The sequence below is a fragment of the Malania oleifera genome, chromosome 9 (assembly GCF_029873635.1).
Source record: "Malania oleifera isolate guangnan ecotype guangnan chromosome 9, ASM2987363v1, whole genome shotgun sequence".
Lineage (NCBI taxonomy): Eukaryota > Viridiplantae > Streptophyta > Magnoliopsida > Santalales > Ximeniaceae > Malania > Malania oleifera.
The window spans coordinates 11362625-11381874 of NC_080425.1; the positions used below are offsets into that span (position 1 = coordinate 11362625).

The 19250-nt window shown below is 37.9% G+C and overlaps 1 protein-coding gene across 2 annotated transcripts in view; it reads right to left on the reverse strand.

Annotated features, from left to right (window-relative positions):
* Nucleotides 1-19250, reverse strand: part of LOC131164115 (uncharacterized protein At4g17910) — a 98195-nt gene that overhangs the window by 49779 nt on the left and 29166 nt on the right. For both annotated transcript variants that reach the window (XM_058121081.1, XM_058121082.1), the window contains exon 8: nucleotides 11870-11943. In XM_058121081.1, coding sequence (XP_057977064.1) covers nucleotides 11870-11943 — 74 coding nt within the window. The remainder of the gene's footprint in view (nucleotides 1-11869; nucleotides 11944-19250) is intronic.

Consider the following 19250-nt stretch of genomic DNA (forward strand, 5'->3'; position numbering starts at 1 on the left):
AATAAATATACCCAGATAACAATAAATAATTATTATTATTGCATCTAACAAGGCAGAGTGGACTGACTTCAAGAGAATATTAACTGATGCTTCACTCGTTTAGCACTGCATCCTCCCCTCCCCAGCCCCCACTCTCCCAAGGCATGCTGTCAGAAGAAAATTGCCTTTGTGTGAGTTGTCATCCTTAGTGGTTCACACATCTTGGCATTGCTCAACATAAGCTCCTATCTGCTCATCTAGGAGTTCCCATGGTCGGATTTTCCCCTCCACATGACTAGAAATCAAAAGTGTCATTTTTTTTCCTTTGATTTCCCACACCTAAATTGCCTTTTTCGCCACTTCTGCTTTGTAGGTAACCATTCTCAAAGTTATCCCTTTCATCTTCATGACTGCAACTCATAGCCCATAGTCTCACTATCCTCCCTAAACTTGAAGTGGTGATCAGCATATTCATTTTGACTATTTTTGCAGATTCCCTATGTTCTCATTGAGCTTCCTAATTTCCAGCACTGTTGGATTCTAAAACTTGTTTTTGTTGTTGTTCCACTCTTGATTTAGTTTTGGTAGCTGCAACTAAGCCAATTTCTTGTACAATATGTTGATCATAAAAAGCCTTCTTGTTTTGGATACTGTTCATGGGAACCAGATCAACATTGGAGATGCAGCATGCTTCTGTTGTAACACCACTTATATCATTAAGGTAAAAAAGATGTACCAACAACTTCATCTACAAGAAGTTGATTTTCAGCTGAGGAAGCACTAGGTAGCTCCATTAACTGATACTGGGTTGCTAGCAATCTGGTATCATTTTCAGCGACATGCATGCATTTCATCCTTCTCCTTGCTTGTCACATCAGAATTCTCCACAGGCTTTAAAAGTAGTTTCTTCTTGTCACCATTTTTCACAAAGAAATAATAGTTATTGATATGCTCATAATGGAAACCACTTCGGTCATTTTGCCAAGGACAACCAAGTAGAATAAGTAGTACCTTTCCAGTGAGCAATGGGAAAATCCAAGTCACATTAGTATGGATCTCCAGAACCAAAAGTCGAAATAGTGATGGGCAGAGGAGGTGCCTGCATGGTAGTTGTGATGTTTGGGTTTGCTTCCCATAGTTCATAAACCTTCAATTGTTTCTCTGGATCAGTAACAAAATAGATTTGGAAGACGGGCAAAAGATTTCTTGAGAGAGATAAGGGTAGGAATAGGAGCATCAACACAAGAGGAGGGACCATAAATCGTTGATGGAATCAATTAGATTCATCCAAGGAGGACCCGACACAAGAAAAATAGGCTCCCCTAAAAAAAGGTGACATCATCACTAACATATTTCCTACGAGTGTGGGGATTATACCATCTATATCCTTTTTGGAGTTCTCGAGTACCCAACAAAGACACATGTAACAACATGAGGAGAGAACTTGTCTTGACCAGTATGTGGAACATGAAAAAGGCATGTGCACCCAAAGACATGAGGCACAATAAAGAACATGGATGTTTCTGGGTACACGATGTTGAAGGGAATTTGTCTCCCTAGAACAATTGAGGCATCCTATTGATCAGAAAACAGGCAGTAAGAAGAGCATGGTCCAAAAGGTTTTAGGAACATGCATATGAAGTAGTAGAGACTGTGCTTTGTCAGGTAAATATTTATTTTTTTGTTCAACTACTCCATTCAGCTAAACGGTATGTATACATGATGTTTGATGAATATCCCTTTGGCCAAGAAAAAATCCTGAAGCTCATTTTGAACAAATTCAAGTGCATTATTAGATCAAAAAATTTGAATACCAATGCCAAACTGAGTTTTTATTTCCTGGTAGAAATTTAGGCACATATAACACAAATGAAGGAGGAATAGAAGGAATTGAGAGAATATTGCCAGAACCAGAAATCAGTGTAATCAAACCATCAGCAAGAGTAACCTTAGAGTGTAAAGTAAGGGGGTTCAAGGACTAAAACAAATTAGGACAACCTGTCATATGAGAGAAGGCACCAGAATCTATAACCCAAGGTGAGAAGGATGAAGAGGCAATAAGCTTGGTTGTACATGAATGGGCCACTATAGCACTAAATATGGAATATATATATATATCTGAATTTGGAGTTGTTGAACGATGCAAAAATGATTGTTAAACTCCTCTCGGGACATGATGGATGATGTACTCAACTCCCCAATGGAGTGGCTAGGTGCGTTTGAAGTGTCAAGAGTAGAATTTCCTTTTGTAAGAAACTTATTGGCCCAAGCTAGTTTCCAAAGGAGATCCCAACATCAATTAATGGGATGATTTTCCTTGACAGAATGCAAGAATATCCACAACAAACTCCTCGTTGTATTGCACAACCGCTGCCACAACCACAGTCCAAACCTTGTCCTTGTCCTCCAAACTTTCCCTATTACAGTTAGAGATAGTATCCATGGCTGACTTATTGCGGGAAGGAGCTTGAGTAGTCAGGCAGCACACACTAACACAAACAGCTCTTTCAACACTTCAAAAAAAAACAGGAAAAAAAAAAAAAAAGAACTTACAACCCTTCAAACTCTCCAAAATCTATAAATTCCAGGATCTTTAATAGGCAGCTACGACTACAGAACTGAGCTTGCAATATCGTACGAGGAATTACTTAACCACCAAGGCCAGGGCAGACCACAGCAAAGTACTGCAGGCATTTAATAAACAACCTGGCACCAACTCCCCGCATTACAGCTGGCAGTAACTGTTAACAGAGAAGAACAGGAAAGAAATATTTGAGCACCAATTGAAACTAGCCAGCAATCAGTGCAAGAAGCAGCAAACCACAAACAGAGTGACAAAGGAACAGCAGCAGCAGCAGCATAAAAGAAACAGAGTATAACTGAGTTCACATCAGCAAATCACCATGAAAACACACCGCTTCTTGCCAAGGATGCTGCACAACCTAACCCATAGGGAGGGTGCTCTTAAACGACTCTCAAACCAATCATAAAATCAGATTTGAGGACGGATAAGGGGAGAATAGGGAAAAAATGAAAAGCAGAGCTTCAAAACTAATTCAGATAAATCAAATTTGAAGAAGATCAATGCTCTGATAGCATGTTGTAAAGTTAGAGATGGAGTAGAAAAGAAGAAAAGGAGAGAAGAGGAGGACGAGAGAAAAAGAGAGGAAAGAACCGTGCGGCAGTTTCCTGGAGTCAGCATAGAGCTCCAGGTCTGTCCTCTTATATATTAATAATAATAATAATAATAAACTCTTAAAGACAAAAATACCCCAAGTAACACAACCTAATTATAAAAATAACATATTCTCTTTTAGAGTGCCTTTTTGATAAAGAGCAAAAACAACAATCAAGCCTTAAGTCCCATAAGTAGTATTGGCTACAACAACAACAAAACCAAGCCTAAAGTCCCACTAGGTGGGGTCGGCTATATGAATCCTTTTCCGCCAATTTATGCGATCATGGATCATTTCTTTTGACAAAAGTGAAGCCTATTAAATCCTTACTATCTCATTCCAAGTTATTGGCTACATGAATTATATTTATATGTATATATATAGGATGAAGTATCCTCCAAAAAAAGAGTAGGAATGTGACTGAAAAAGGAAAAAAATAAATAAAAATAAGGTACAAGATATACAACAAGAGCAACAAGTCAATCTCTTTGCATGTCAGACAAACAAAATTTTCCCTAAAAAAACCATTGGCTGAACACCACCAAAAGCCACCTCTATATGTTCCAACCAGATACACCAGATCACTGCTAGCATAACCCTGCATAAAGCTTTCCTCTATTTTTTCCTCCCAAAACCCCTTAAATAAGTTGAGTATATATATCCTCTAAAGAGATCTGACAAATTCAAATTTCACCTAGTCAAATGGGGCATGGTGAAGCAACCCATTCATTTAGGAATCTTGCGTTTGAAGTCCGTTCTCATTTTCAATAAAACCCTTTTAGTGAAATGGTTGCAGAGAATCATGATTGAGAAAGATCACTTTTGGTGGGAAATCATTGCTGTGAAATATGGGCTTGAACATAACAATTGGATATCCTAGGCTAGCAGAGGACCACATGGTGTAGGGGTGTGGAATTTCATCAGGAAAGGCTGGAATGATTTCTCTTTCTGTATTAGATTTTAGGTGGGAAATGGGGACTATTTATTTTTGGCATGATTCATGGCGTGATCAAGAAGCTGTCCGTGTCTTATTTCCAGCCATTTACAACTTGGTCTGGGATAAAGATGCCTGCATCAGTCAGCACCTCCAAACCTCAGATCAGGGGCTCTTTTGGAACATCCCCTTCCTTAGAAATGTGGAAGATTGGGAACTCAACCAGCTCACAGACTTCGGCAGCTTTCTCTACATCTTCCAGCACCATAATAGTACTGATCTTCCAGTTTGAGCCTTAGATGAGAAGGGGGTCTTCACTGTTAGATCCTTCTACAAGAAGCTTTTTCCTTTGGAGTCAAACATCTTTAATTTCCCTTAGACCCAGATCTGGAAGACAACTGCCCCCACAAAAGTTGTCTTTCTTGCCTGGGAGGCAACTCATGGTATGACACTGACTTTGGATAATTTGCAAAGAAGGGTGCTATTAGTCACCAACAGATGTCCTCTTTGCATAGTTTTCACAGAATCAGTGGAGCACATCCTCCTCCATTGCACTTGCACCAGGAATCTTTGGAATATGGTGTTGTCTCTGATTGGACAACGATGGGTTATCAATAACTCAGTGGGAGGAGAACTCTGAGCCTGGAAAGGGATTTGAGCAACAAAGGAGAAGAGAAAGGCTATATCCCTCATTGCCTTTGCAATTTTCTGGTGCGTTTGGAAAGAGAGGAATAGGAGAGTATTTAAAAATTCAACCTCAGTACTCCAGATCAGCAAAGAGCACTGGTTTACTGTGGTCAATAACTGGCATAGTGGGACTGTTGTTTATGACTATGATGTAATCTTTGATTTTTGTGCACCCTTCAGGGTGCTTTACTTGCTGTACCATAGGCTGGCATCCCCTTGATGCCTTTCCAATAAATTTACTTATCAAAAAAAAAAAAAAATCCCCCCCTCCCTCCCCAAAAAAAAAAGAAAAGAAAAAGAAAAAATATTCCTAACTTTTGGTGAGAAAAAAACAATAATATGATCACGTCTTCCCTCTTTGGTGATAAAGCAGACTATGCAATAGAGATTTATTGGACTTTGTTGCAACTTGTGAGAGATCATAATTATTGGTTTTTTCAAGGTGCAGTCCAGGTGAAAGCCTTGATTTTGTAAGGCACCTTAGTTTTCCAAATAAAAGGTTCAGATGGAAAGAATGAATATCGTGATTACAAGTCAAATGAGCAAAGAAAGACAAACAAGAAAACTGACCAGAAGAATGCAAAACCCAACTTCTATTATCATACCCTGCCCAAAGGCAGAGAGAATGAAGAGTCAACATCACCACCACATCATCAGTCTCCGTATCACCAAAATTTATATTGAAATCGAAATTTCATGATTTAGAGTCCTCTTTTGCAAAGGAGAAATCAGCAATAGGGGCATCATGGAGGATGATATAGTTGGGGAAAAGCTTGATAAAAAATGAGCCCAAGCCAAATATCCTACCAGAAATAAACAGTTTCCCTTTCCCTATTTTATAACTCACATGAGTGAAGAAAGACATGTGAAACTTGAGAAACAAACTTCCAAGGCTGCACATGGCTAGCATCAGCGTAGCTCTAGAGATCCATTCATTCTGTGCATTCCCATATTAGCTACAAGTCACCTTAGGCCAAAGGGATTGGGTTTGAAAAGGGAACTGCCATAACCATTCCCCATTAAAGAAATGTTTTTATACACCAAATCACCCAGGTTCAACTCCCCATATTTCAGCTTACTAAGTCCTTTCTCTTGCCATCTCCAACCCCAGGCCACGAAAAAGTCACATGAGTTTTTTACCAATGACCCACCGACATTGAAAGCCTAAATTGAGAAAAATTATATATATATATATATATATAGTGTGTGTGTGTGTGTGTGTGTGTTTTTTGATAGAAAATTAATATTAGGGATTAAAAGAATGGCGTACCTGAATAAGAGTGATCAGACCGCATAAAACGAAAGCCTCCCTCCAACCATTCAAACTTCCAGAAACCATCTCCATGAATGGATTGTAAAGAGAAACAGCTATAGGATTAACTCCTAGGGGAATTCCTAGATTTGTGGGAGGCCAATCCACAATGCTACACATTGCCACTGGTGCATAAAGCGGAAGCTCACTCGAAACATTAATGCCTGCCCCCCACTTTTGGACAAATTAACCCTCAAGCCTCAACCTTCTAAAATACTTGCAGAATAGTCCACGCATTTGAAAATTTATCAAAATCCTTTGATAGGAAAACAATACTGTCATCAGCTAACTGTAAATGAGAAACATGCATTTCATCTAGGCCTACCCTGATCCCCTTCACAAGGTCCCTCTCAACTCCTCTATGGAGCAACCGACCAAGACCATCCACAGGTAGAATAAAAAGAAAAGATGTGACAAATCTCCTTGTCTAAATCCCTATACCTATAAACCAAGAAGGTAATGAGTCTCCTTGTCTAAAACCCTGTAATTATAAAGTTAATAATAATAGAGAAGAAGCAGAGACAACTGCTAATTTACTCCCTCCACCTACTACCAAGTCTCTTTCTCACTATTTGTTAACACTGTTTAGTAACTTACAAGAAACTTGATAACATACTTTTTCAAAATCCAATTTCAGAACAATACCAGCTCTTCCTCTCCTGCTAGCATCATTAACAACCCCATTGGCTAGCAGTGCAGCATCTAGAATTTAATGCCCTACCACAAAAGCACTATGGGTACAAGAAATTGAATCCCCTAGCATACTACACATCCTACTAGAAATACTTCGTCTATCTTATAGACACTGTATGCTAGTAGGCTTAAAATCTTTACCTTGATCTACTGGTCTTCTTTGGCAGGAGGGCAGTGAAGGTGAGTTAATACTGCCCACCATATGATGCAGTGCTGAACCAGAGAAGCATCAGTTAATATTCTCTAAAAGTCAGTCCAATATTCGCCATTTTAGTTGCTAATTATTGTTTTCTAGGTATCATTACTATGGTCTAGATATTAGAACATGTGCTCAGCAATCCTTAGTTGCTTATTCTATCGCTCATTATGTTTCAATATTTCACTTTCCTAGTCCTATATATGTTCTTTTGCCTTGTCTATTTCTTAATTCTCTATCCCTTCCTCTTATGAAACACTAGCTAACCCTGGGTGGAAGCATGCAATGGATGTAAGAATGGATGCCTTGACCCCTTGAGGGACACCATCAAATATCTTCCTAATGTCTCTATTGAACAGCTTAAGGCTCAGTTAGTTAGCAAGGGGTACACCGAAATATATGGTATTGATTATTTTAAGACCTCTCCAGTTGCTTGATTAAATTTTGTTTGTGTATTGATCTCATTGGCAGTTGACTTTAATTGGCACTTCTATCAATTGAATGTGAAGAATGCCTTCTTGTACGAAGATTTGCAAGAGGGCGTATATAAAGAGCAACCTCCTAGGAATGTTGCTCAGGGGGAAGATGGTGTTGCATAAGGCCATTCATGGTCTTAAACAGTCTCCTTGAGCCTAGTTTGACAAATTTGGTGTTGTAGTTTATGCACTTGGCTATATCCAGTGCTACTCTGATCATTTGGTTTTTGTCTGCAAAACGAAGACAAGTGTGGTACTACTATTAGTTTATATAGATGATATCATCATCACTGGGAGTGACCATAGCAAGACTGCAGATGTTAAGCGGCGACTTCAAGCAAAATTTCAAATCACGGACTTGGGTATTCTGTGTTACTTTCTTGGTATTGAGATTGTACAGTGTAGGAAAGGGTTAAATCTATCTCAATGAAATATACATTGAACTTGCTGAGTGAGGCTAGTGTGTTGGGAGCTAAACTAGTTGATACTCCTATGGATCCCAATGTTAAGTTGTCTAGGGATGTTGGACTGGACTTTGAAGACAAACATAGATATAGGCAGTTGGTTGGCAAGTTGATCTACTTGATTATCACTAGACCTAACTTATCTTTTGCAGTGAAGGTGGTGAGTCAGCTTCTGGAAAATCCCAAACAACCACATTGGGATGTTGTTTGTAAGATTTTGCGATATCTCAAAGGCTCTCATGGCAAAAGTTTGATATATAAATGTAATAGAAATTGTGAGATTGTGGGATACTCTCATGCGGATTGGGCTGGATCTGTTGATGATCGAAAGTCTACTACTAAACATTATACATTTGTGGGAGGTAATCTTGTTACTTGGCATAGCAAGAAACAAACTAGTGTAACAAGATCTAGTGCTGAAGCGGAATATCAAGCTATGGCTCATACTGTAGGTGAGCTTATGTTGCTGAAGTCTCTTATGTCAGAGATGGGATTCTTGGAATGAAACCAATAGATGTATTTGGTGATAATCAAGCTGCCATTTATATTGCTAGTATTTCAGTATTTCATGAGAGGACAAAGCACATAGAAGTTGATTGTCATTGTGTGAGGGATGATGTGTTGAAGAAGGTCGTGAGGACTCCCTTTGTGATATCTATCAATCAGTTAGGCAACGTTTTTAAGCCTGCCTTATCTAATGTTTGTTACAACTTTCAAGCTGGGTTAGGTGATATTCATGCACCTCCAGATTGAGGGGAAGTGTTAGAAGAGAATATGTTATTTTAATAATTAGGTTGTCTTAATGGGGTTATTTTTATCCTTAAGAATTTATTATTATTAATAATTTATAAAGGGCAGACTTGGAGCTGCAGGCAGACTCCAGGAAACTGCCGCTCAGTTCTTTCCTGTCTTTTTCTCTCATCCCCTCTTCTCTTCTCTGCTCCATCTCTAACTTTACAACAAATCCCTTTGTACATCAGCCAGTTGCAGCCCCATAAACAAACCAAAAGCAAAGTACCAGTGTGAAGCCAAAGAGAGAAAGCCGACTTAAAACTAAGTCAAAATACATCACCCTCCTATTGTAGATTCTAGTACTGCTCCAACCACATGCATCACACCACCACAAAAGTAGCACAATGCCAAAGAATTTTCTATTTCCCCCACCACCAAAAGTCCAAAACTAATGTAGAACCTCATGTCCTTGCACAGAAGGGATAAATCCTAATACCCAAATCAATTCATAATATTCAACTCTAAATAAAATCTCTGACAATCACATATTTATAGGCTTACTATGATTAGGAATCAAGCAAATAAAAATATGGAAACCTATATACTACTAGGATACATCTTTCCTAATAAAATTATCTAATACTACTGGGATAAAACCCTAGAATCTACTAGATTATTATCTAATAAAATATGTCATAAAATAACTACAATAATAAGAAAAATTTTGGAAAACAATAAAATTAAAATATTGCCTGAAAATCCCAAAAATTCCAAACATGATGAATTTGCACCATAAGGTTCAAAGCTCACATTGCATCATTCTTCCATGGTTAATAAAAATTTGACCTCAAATTTTAAAATGCAGAGATATAAGAAGCAGAAACAAAGTCATTTTCCTAATCAAAATCCACATAAGAATGAAATTTTGAGGACTTAATTCAGTTGAAGTACTTGTTTAGGATAATAAACTAAACACATTGGACCTCCCTGAATAATTTCAAATCTAACACTTGCAGCTGCACAATATCTATTGGATCTTCATAAACCTAACAATCCTTCTTATCATTGAAATCTTCAAAGGATGCCTTGGTTAGGTATGTTTGCAGCTTAGGAGCAAGCACATGAAGCACCTTCTCACCTAATTGTTTAGCAATAGGAAAATCCCTTTATTGTTAGACTTCGCACAGTAGAACAGTACGTAGAAATACTAATATGTCATCATTTTCCTCTAAGTCAAGAACCATAATTTCTCCCATGGCAGCAAGGACATAGTGGAACATAAAAAGGATCAATGTATCAAATTCAAAGGTTGAGCATAACAAGAAAAAAGAACGTTGGCCATATTTACAAGAATGGGGATCCACGTGTTGTATGAACAACTAGACCTGTCATGAACCTCCGCACACAAAAGAAATAAACCCTAGTAATCAAATCAATTCATAATATTCAAGTCTAAATAAGACCTGTTCCAATGACGTATTTACAAGCTTAATATGCTGGGGAATCAAGCAAATAAAATGAGGAAATCTAAATACTACTAGGATACTTGCTTACTAAATAAAACACTAGAATCTATGGGACTGTTACCTAATAAAACACTATTATAAAAATTCTAAAAAAGAATTGGAAAATAAGGAAAACAATAAAAATAGAAATTGCCCAAAAATCCCAAAAAATTACAAGTGCGATGAATTTGCACCACAAGCCTTGAAGCTCGAATTGCAGCAAAAACCCTTAAAACTTTTAAAAAAGAATTTTCCACAAAAGAACACATCCAATGATCCAGAAAAACATCAAAAGCCTGCTTCAAATCTTCCAGGAGAAATAACAACGCAAAAAACTAATGAGCATTCAAATCACTATTTTGCAAACAAAGAGCACACACTTTGGAAAGCCTAGCCTTTGCTGTATTCCATGTCTCTCGTGGCATTTGACCTTAGCGAGCTAATTTCACCTCAATTTGGTTCATTTTAAAGGAGAAGGAAGAGCAATCATCTTCTTTTATACTATTTACTTCTAGCCTGCTTCAAATCTTCCAGGAGAAATAACAACGCAAAAAACTAATGAGCATTCAAATCACTATTTTGCAAACAAAGAGCACACACTTTGGAAAGCCTAGCCTTTGCTGTATTCCATGTCTCTCGTGGCATGTGACCTTAGCGAGCTAATTTCACCTCAATTTGGTTCATTTAAAGGGGAAGGAGGAGCAATCATCTTCTTATATACTATTTACTTCTAGCCAAGAGGAAAAAACCTTTCCAAAAGTAGACGTAAGGCTGCCCAATTGTGCTTTCTCGGACCCTGATATGGCTGGGAACATTGTGACTCAGTGTTGCATCACTCCTAACCAGAGGAAATAAATCCTTGCAAAATATTAATTTTCAAGGGCATCATCATTTTTCCAGCATTAGTACGGAGTGGAATTTCTTAATTTTATAAATAAATAAATTTCCCCTCTTAACTCATAATACCAACCTACTCAGCTACTCCCCACGCCCTGCACCAGCCCACCCCAAAAGAAAAATAAGAATAAAAATCAAGAAATTAAATTAAGATGCTCCATCACCAATTCAAGCCAATTGGTTATCAACTGGATTCTGGATCACAAAGGTAAATAGATATATCCCCAATGTGCTTCCAACCCTCTCAATTTCAGAAATGGTGTAAAGCAAAAGCAAGTGCTCATTTTGATATTTACGAGGAGATAATGTCGTTGTTTTAGAAAATGGTGGGGAAGACTCATAAGAGACATTCCAAACATTTTGAATAAGTATTGACTTTTCTCAGCATTTTAGATGGCCACAAAAATATGTGAGGTGTTGTATCAACCCTTCTGCTAGAAGGGGCATTTCGACATTAGAGGACCCTTAAGATCTTTATTGCCACTTAATTATAGACTCCCCTTCATTCTTTTGCCATACTTCCCTCAAAAGAAAATCCCATACTCCCCTAAGTTTTTCCTTTCCATTGCAAATAAGTTGTGTATTTGCTCCTAAAACTTCAATAAATAAATAAACAAATAGATTGGTAAAAAGGCAATCCCTATATAAATGCAAAGCATGCTAACTGCTGAAAATTGGCAATTTGGTTGGGGAAAATAATACTTCACTTTCATAAACACATGCTCAATAATAATGCATAAATGAATAAAATTCAAAATCCTCAGTTTGATTTTGACAATATCAATATGTCCATTTGAACAGCATGAAAAATAACTCACGTTGATGCGATATTTCGTGCTTGGCGTGAAACCAAAGCATTTGCAATCACAAATGAGCCTACCCCGAGATCCATCTGTTTCGATAAAATCAATTTTCAAGTTCATTAATTTGAACTAAAAGAACAACTGATCACCAAAATAATATAATAATTTCGTAGATCCATCTATAAATAAATTTACTATGATTAATGTGGAGGAATAAGATCACAAATTTAACAATGATATGAAAAGTAAATACACATACAAAACATACACGCACATAGATATGGAAGAACGAGCTCACTCTAAACACACAAGCACAAAAACTCATGAATAATTTCTCCTTTTACAGCCTTTCCAGCAGTGTTTTGTGGCTACCTTGGGTCTGTGCTTCCAGATTAACCATTTTCAAAGAGTCAATACCAAAATCAAGAAATAAGGGCAGAAACAGAATTATCAAAGTTATCTAAAAACTAGCCCCCCAACTGGTGTATTTATATTGGTTTGCCTCCACTTAATTTTGTAGATATTTCGCACTTTCATAAAAACACTTTGGTGTACCCACACCCAACATGTTTCTCCCACCTTTAATAAAACTTTTCTATGCATTTCCATTGCAAAACAATACAGATTATAGAAATGATGCAACCTTTCTAAGCAAGATGATGAGTCCCTACAATGCACTATTTTAGGCCCCCATTTACCTTTATTTATCCCCATTTATCTTGTATGTAACCCTTTGTTAACATAGTTCGGAATTTTGCAAGGTTTGTTCGTGTATCAAAAAATACAGGTTAAAATATGAGAAGCCAAGGGAGTATTTGGGACAATTACAGCCAAGGTCTTAAATTTCGATTTCGACTCAAATTTCGAAGCTCCAAAAGTATGGAAATTTCGACGAAAATTTCAATTTCAATGTCAATTTCGATTTCGATTTGAAAAAATAACGGAAATTTGTAATAAAGCATGGAATTCTTTGTGAAACTTTAGAAATGGCTAACAAACATAATAATATAAGTTTTATGACTAATATATTACAAATTAAACACATCTATGTTTTGTAGGAGGTGGAAAACTTGTAAAATAGTATGTGTATCAAACATATTTGTAAAATGTACATTAAACATATTCAGTTAATACAAATAAAATTCATAAATCGTTTAAATATTATTTAGTATACAAATAATGATAGTTTAGACATGAATGGTTAATAAAATGTTACTATAAGTTTATTTTTTCATATAATTTCAAAAGCACTTGTAATAATCTTTTCTTTCGATAAAATGAATTAAATAAATTAAGATAGAAATTTCACTTCACTCCTAAATTTCTCATTTGAATTTTGACGAAATTTCAACATATAGTTAAAATTTCGACAAGTTTCGCTAAAATTTCAAGATTTCGATAAATTTTGGATGATTCATTGAGATTTCGACGGAAATTATGCAAGACGGAAATCAACTGCCATTTCGATTTCGAAGGTGACGGAAATTGGAAATCGTAAATTTCAACAATTTCGTGAAAATTTAAGACCATGATTACAGCTCAAATCATATGTTTAACCAAGCTCCTAGAGCCTCAACACATCAAGGGAAAAAAGACTTTGTTCGATTATGTGGTGCGACCAGCAACACAATGGGCAACCAGGTCACAAGCTGCAGACTCCAAGGTTCATACTGAAGACGAAATGCTACAAGGTTCGACCAAGTGACCCTCAGGAGCGACCAGGTCGAGACACTGAAGTTTACTGAGTCAGAAATACTAAGAGTCTCGACCAGGGAGACATTAAAGGGCAGCCAAGTCGAGTTCCTAAGTTGAACTGAAGAGTGAGATACTCCAAGTCTCAACTAGCAGTTTGACCATCAAGACCCTTTGGCGCGACGAAGTCGAAGATGCTGAAGTTCAAATTCCTAATTTCCCGCGAGCCTTGCAACCAGGGGAAAGCATGGGTGCAACTTGGTCAACAGCGACGATTTTCTGCACGAGATTTGCTGCAAACTTTCCTATTTTGAAATTCAAACCTTGTATGCCCTAATGGGTATAAATATTAGCTTCGAAGGTGTTCTTAGGGTTCTTCTTTGGCCTCTCTTAGGTTAGTGATAAACTTAAGACGTCAATGAGAGCCACTTAGAGTAGAAATTAGTGTAGATTTCAATACTTGTTCTAGTTCGTGCAAGAAGTCTTCGAAGGCCTGTGACAACATGCGAGACTCTTGTGATTCCAAGTAGATAGATGATCGTTTGGTTATAGCTCCAGCCGTTAGTGACAGGCGATTTGAGTGCAATGGAATGATCTTTTACATGCTTTCATCTTTACTGCTTTCCTTTACTTGCTTTCATTTATATGCTTTCCTTTACTGCTTTCTTTTACTTTCATGCACTTTTAATGCTTGGATTGTGATGAAGTTTTAGGGATAGGATAGCACTATTATCAATTTAGTCAGATATACGTAGTAGGCTACGGATACTAAAAAGGTTTTTCATGATCGTTGAGATAGAGTATACTCCGGTTTCCAATCGTACTCCGGATGATTGGTGCACCCTTGCTACCCTCTGCCCTCCAACTGCTCCTTTCACCGACTAGCCTAATACGGATAGCTGACTGAACGTAGTTTAAGCACACGACATTCTAAGTCAGATTCATAACTCAGCACTGCTTTGTAGGACTAGAGTTAAAGTAAAATTTACATGCTTTCAGTAGATTGTTAGAAAACCCCATAAAAATCTCTCCTTTTCACTTTCTTTTACACAAAACTTTAATAAACTACATTGGAAGTGGTTCGTAACTGCACTTCACTCCCTATTGTTCGACACCTGACTTTCTCACTTTCTACAGAACTTGGGATTAGTTAGGTTTTATAAATTGTATTTTTGATAGTTAAGGACCCAAACCTTGCCAAGCCTACCAAATTTTGGCGCCGTTGTCGAGGACTAGGTAACTGTTATAAACCAATTTCTAGTTTAGAGTATTACTGCTTTATTTTTCTTTGTTTTCTTTTATTTTTGTTTTTGTTTTATATACTGAAGTCTTGATTATGTGTGCCTTAAGTGCGTACATTGGGTCTGCATTCTCTGGATCCTGAGCTAGTACCTATAGACCCCGAGATTGAGAGATCTCGTAGGTCCCTTAGGAAACCCACCTCTAATCCTGTGTGTTGAGTCGTCTGAACCAAAAGTAATGACTGAGCGTAATCCGGTTCCCGCTGTTCAAAATCCAGAACCACAAGCTCCCCACCAACCTGTGGTGGACGAGCAACGTCTGAGGCCTCTTAGGGACTACTTTGTACCCAACAACTACACGTCGCCGTCTTGCATCCAATATCCGGATGTTCTGGCGACACAATTTGAGATAAAGACTTCTATCATCTCGATGCTTCCCAACTTTTATGGGAATTCAAATGAAAACCCTTATAAGCATCTTGATGAGTTCCTCAAGATCTATTCCACCATCCGAATACATAATTTTGATGATGATGCCCTCCGCTTAAGGCTTTTTTCGTTCTCTCTTAAGGATAAGGTCAAATATTGGCTGACATCCTTAGAGCCAAACTCAGTGACCAACTGGGCCACCATGCAGCACAAGTTCTTCAAAAAGTACTTCCCAATTGGAAAGACTAACTAGCTGCGAAGGGCAATCACTAGCTTCTCTCAATTTGATGGGGAACTATTTTTTGAGACCTGGGAGCGTTTTAGGGACCTATTACGTAAATGCCCACACCATAAAGTCCCTGAGTGGCAATTGGTTCAGACCTTCTCGAAGGGTTAGCTGAACAAGATCGGTCAATGGTAAATGCTTCTTGTGGAGGTACTTTCCTCACCAAACATGACAATGAGGCCTAAGTTCTCTTCGAGAACCTCACCAAAAATTCTCAATAGCATGCAATTGCTGCTCGTAGACCATCCTAGCCTTCCACTTCCAAATTTAAGGGAGTTTATGAGTTAGCCACAAGCCATGACCTACCACCCACACTGCAAACCATAGTTCAAAAATTACACCAGTTCTTGTCCTTAGGACAGCAACCACAGTCAATAACGTGTGCAGAAGTGTGCACCATATGTTCTGATCCTTCCCATTCTAGCTACAATTGCCACCACACGCCATCTCAACCTGAGTTTGTGCAGGAAGAAGTCAAGGCTACCCACAATTGGTACAATAGGCCATCTAGTGACCCATATTCAAATGCGTACAATCCTAGGTGGAAACAGCATCGTAACTTCTCCTAGAGGCCACAAGCTCCGAGTTTCCAATCCCAAATACCTCAACAAGCCCCTAATGCTCCACATCCTCACCATACCATAACTCTCAAAATCATCCTGTTTCTGCCCCTAGACCTTCATCGTTTCAACAAACATCTCCCCCTCAGCCCAAATATGATACATTTCAGGAGATGGTGTTGAAAAGCCTCAAGGGCATCGAGGCTGATCGTCAAGTAGATCGGCAACTCCTTCACTCTCACTCCCAATTGATTGCAAAGCTGGAAGCCACCATGGGGCAACTAGCTACCTCTTTGAGTAGGAGAGATGAGGGCAAGTTGTCAAGAAGGGCCAATACGGGGTAGAATGTAAACCGGATGCTAGTCCGCCATCATATCATGAACAGGCCTAGGCGGTGACAACTTTTCAGGGTGGTAAGATGGTACAGAATAGGGTAGAGGAGTAGTTGAGTGAGGGTGAGAATGAGGAGATGAGGGTAGAACCCAATGTTGAAACTTGCGCCACTTCCTCCTCTAGTTTAGTAATTAATCCTGAGATTTCCGTGCCCATTGCTGGAGGGACAAAGCCACACTATGCTCCTCATAGGGCATTTCATGTCTCTCCATCTCCATGCCCTACAGCTCTTCATGCACCCTCTTCATCAAAGAAGGAGACCACCACTGAGTCCATCATGGACACATTTAAACAAGTTAAGGTCAACAAGTCTCTCTTAGAAGCCATTAAGCAAACAACTGCATATGCCAAGTTCCTTAAAGACTCACACACGCAGAAGCAAAAGTCGAGGGTGCATATGAATAAATAAGTGAAACTAGCCGAGCAAATGAGTTTGTTGACTCTATGAGTCCAATCCTGTTTTAATAATGACAAATCATTGGTATTTTACCTGTGCATTAAGCTTTTAAACAGGTTCTTGACTTATTATGTGCAGAGGGTAAGTACGCTATGGAAGCCACGAGGAACACAAAGTACATATTACTTGACTCAACCCATGGAAGTCGAAGAACAGAGGCAATTCAGTTTTTCAGTTGTAATCTGCATTAGGTTTGATTGTATTTGCATATCTCATATAATATAGTTGGAAGCTCAAAATGACATATAGATTGATCTTAGGATGCATGTTTTTCATGACATATTCATATGCATTAACCTAGGTTGGATCGGGCTGAACAACAGGCAGCTTGTCGACAATTCCCCTGGCCGCATCAACGAATAACTGAAGGCCACTCGTCGCCGAAGGCTTTGCTCTCATCGACAAGAAAATACCGAGAGCTCAAAAATCTCAAACAGTCCACCCGTCGACGAATCCCTGGTTTCACTGCCGAACGAGTGTTGAACACTCGTCAATAAATGTATCCACTCGTCGACAAGTACGTCGCGCAAAACGACGCTCCAACACGGACACAAACGAAAATTCTTTATTTTAAATGATCCAACCACCAGAAATCTTCCAAATGGCGAGAACACTTATAAATACAAACTTTAAACCCAAGGTCATCACTTTTTGCATACTTCTTGAGAGCTTTGAACTGATTGTTAGACTTTTGCCAATACTCTATTGCATTCAGACATCGTTGTGCAACTATCTCAGTTTTCAAAGGGCATTCATATACACATCTTGCAAGCAATCCTTGGGTATTGAGGTTTGATACATAGTAGTTTCTTTGCGCATTCAATCTCTATATCAAAAGTTTTTCATCTCTCATATTCTTATATCTAATATTTTATTAAGAAGAAAAACTCTTGTTCTTCATCTATCTATTACTCGAAAATTTTATTTGGGAAAAAGTTTTTGCTAAAGCTCAAATCTTTGAAAGCATTCACGTTTATACCTTATTCAAAGATTACATCTTATTTTATTATTGTAAAAACTATTTGAGAGCAAGCCCTAAAATCTCTAAAATATATAGTTTTGAGGAATCTTTTCTGAAGAAATACTGAATAGGGTTTAGTTCTTTGGAGCATACTTATTATATAAAGATCATACATTTGGATCCTATTTTTGAAGCTAACTTATCATATATATATATATATATATATATATATATATATATATATTTCTATATACAAAGATCACATATTTGGTCTAGATCTTTGAAGCACGTAACATATTCTTTTTATACGAAGATCATACATTTGTTATTGCAAAAATATTATTAAAACATCACATCCACTCATTGAGCTTCACATTATATCCTGTGAGTGTGTTCAGATTTTCTTGTACTCATTAGCTTGTGAGAAGCATCTGAGTGTTCAGGAATCTTATTTGTCTATTGTATTGACGATTCGGGTTGTGAACCGGGAAGGAGGAAGCTACACCTCTTGTAAGCAGCAGATTGTAACGGCAAGCTTTGTCCCAAATTAAGGAGCAGTATAGTGGAATCCTGCGAGGACGTAGGCAGGGTTGGTTGAACCTCGTAAAAACAACGTTTGCATCTGTCTTTCCCTTAACTCTTTTAATTTTTGCCAACACTTAATTATCTGTTTGTACTGTATGTTAAGTAATTGGGTAATTCAGTTTGCTTGATAAAGTCACACATTAAATTGATAAGTTGAGAAATACTGAACTGCTTGTGATCTAGCTTGTACGTGTGTGGTTGTAAGTTTTTCAAAATTAGGACTTAAGAGACCTAGATTTTAAAATACCCAATTCACCCCCCCTCTTGGGATTACACATAAATTCACATTGGGTATCAGAGTGAGGTTACACTAGACTTAAACGATTTTTTGTAAAAGATCACAATGGCACACATCGGTGTAACCCCATTCGGTGAGGGAGACACTCATCCACACGACCACCTATTTTTTGTGGTGTTAACCACACATACTAGAAACAAAGAATGTGAATCTTTCTTCAAAATACTGATCGGAAAGTATGGAAAGTTGTTTCCAGAGGAAATCATATTCCTATGAAAATTGTAGAGAAAGAAAGCATACCTAAGACTGAAGATGAATATACAGATGAGGACATGAAAGCTCTTCAAATAAATGCTACTGCAATGAATTTGTTATACTGTGCTTTAGACGTAAATGAATTTAATAGAGTCATGGCGTGTACAACTGCTAAAGAAATATGGGATAAATTAGAAGTCACATATGAAGGCACTAAAGATGTAAAAGACAGTAGAATAGACATGCTAACAAGTCAATACGAAGCTTTTAAAATGTCTTCTAGTGAGTCAATCCAATCT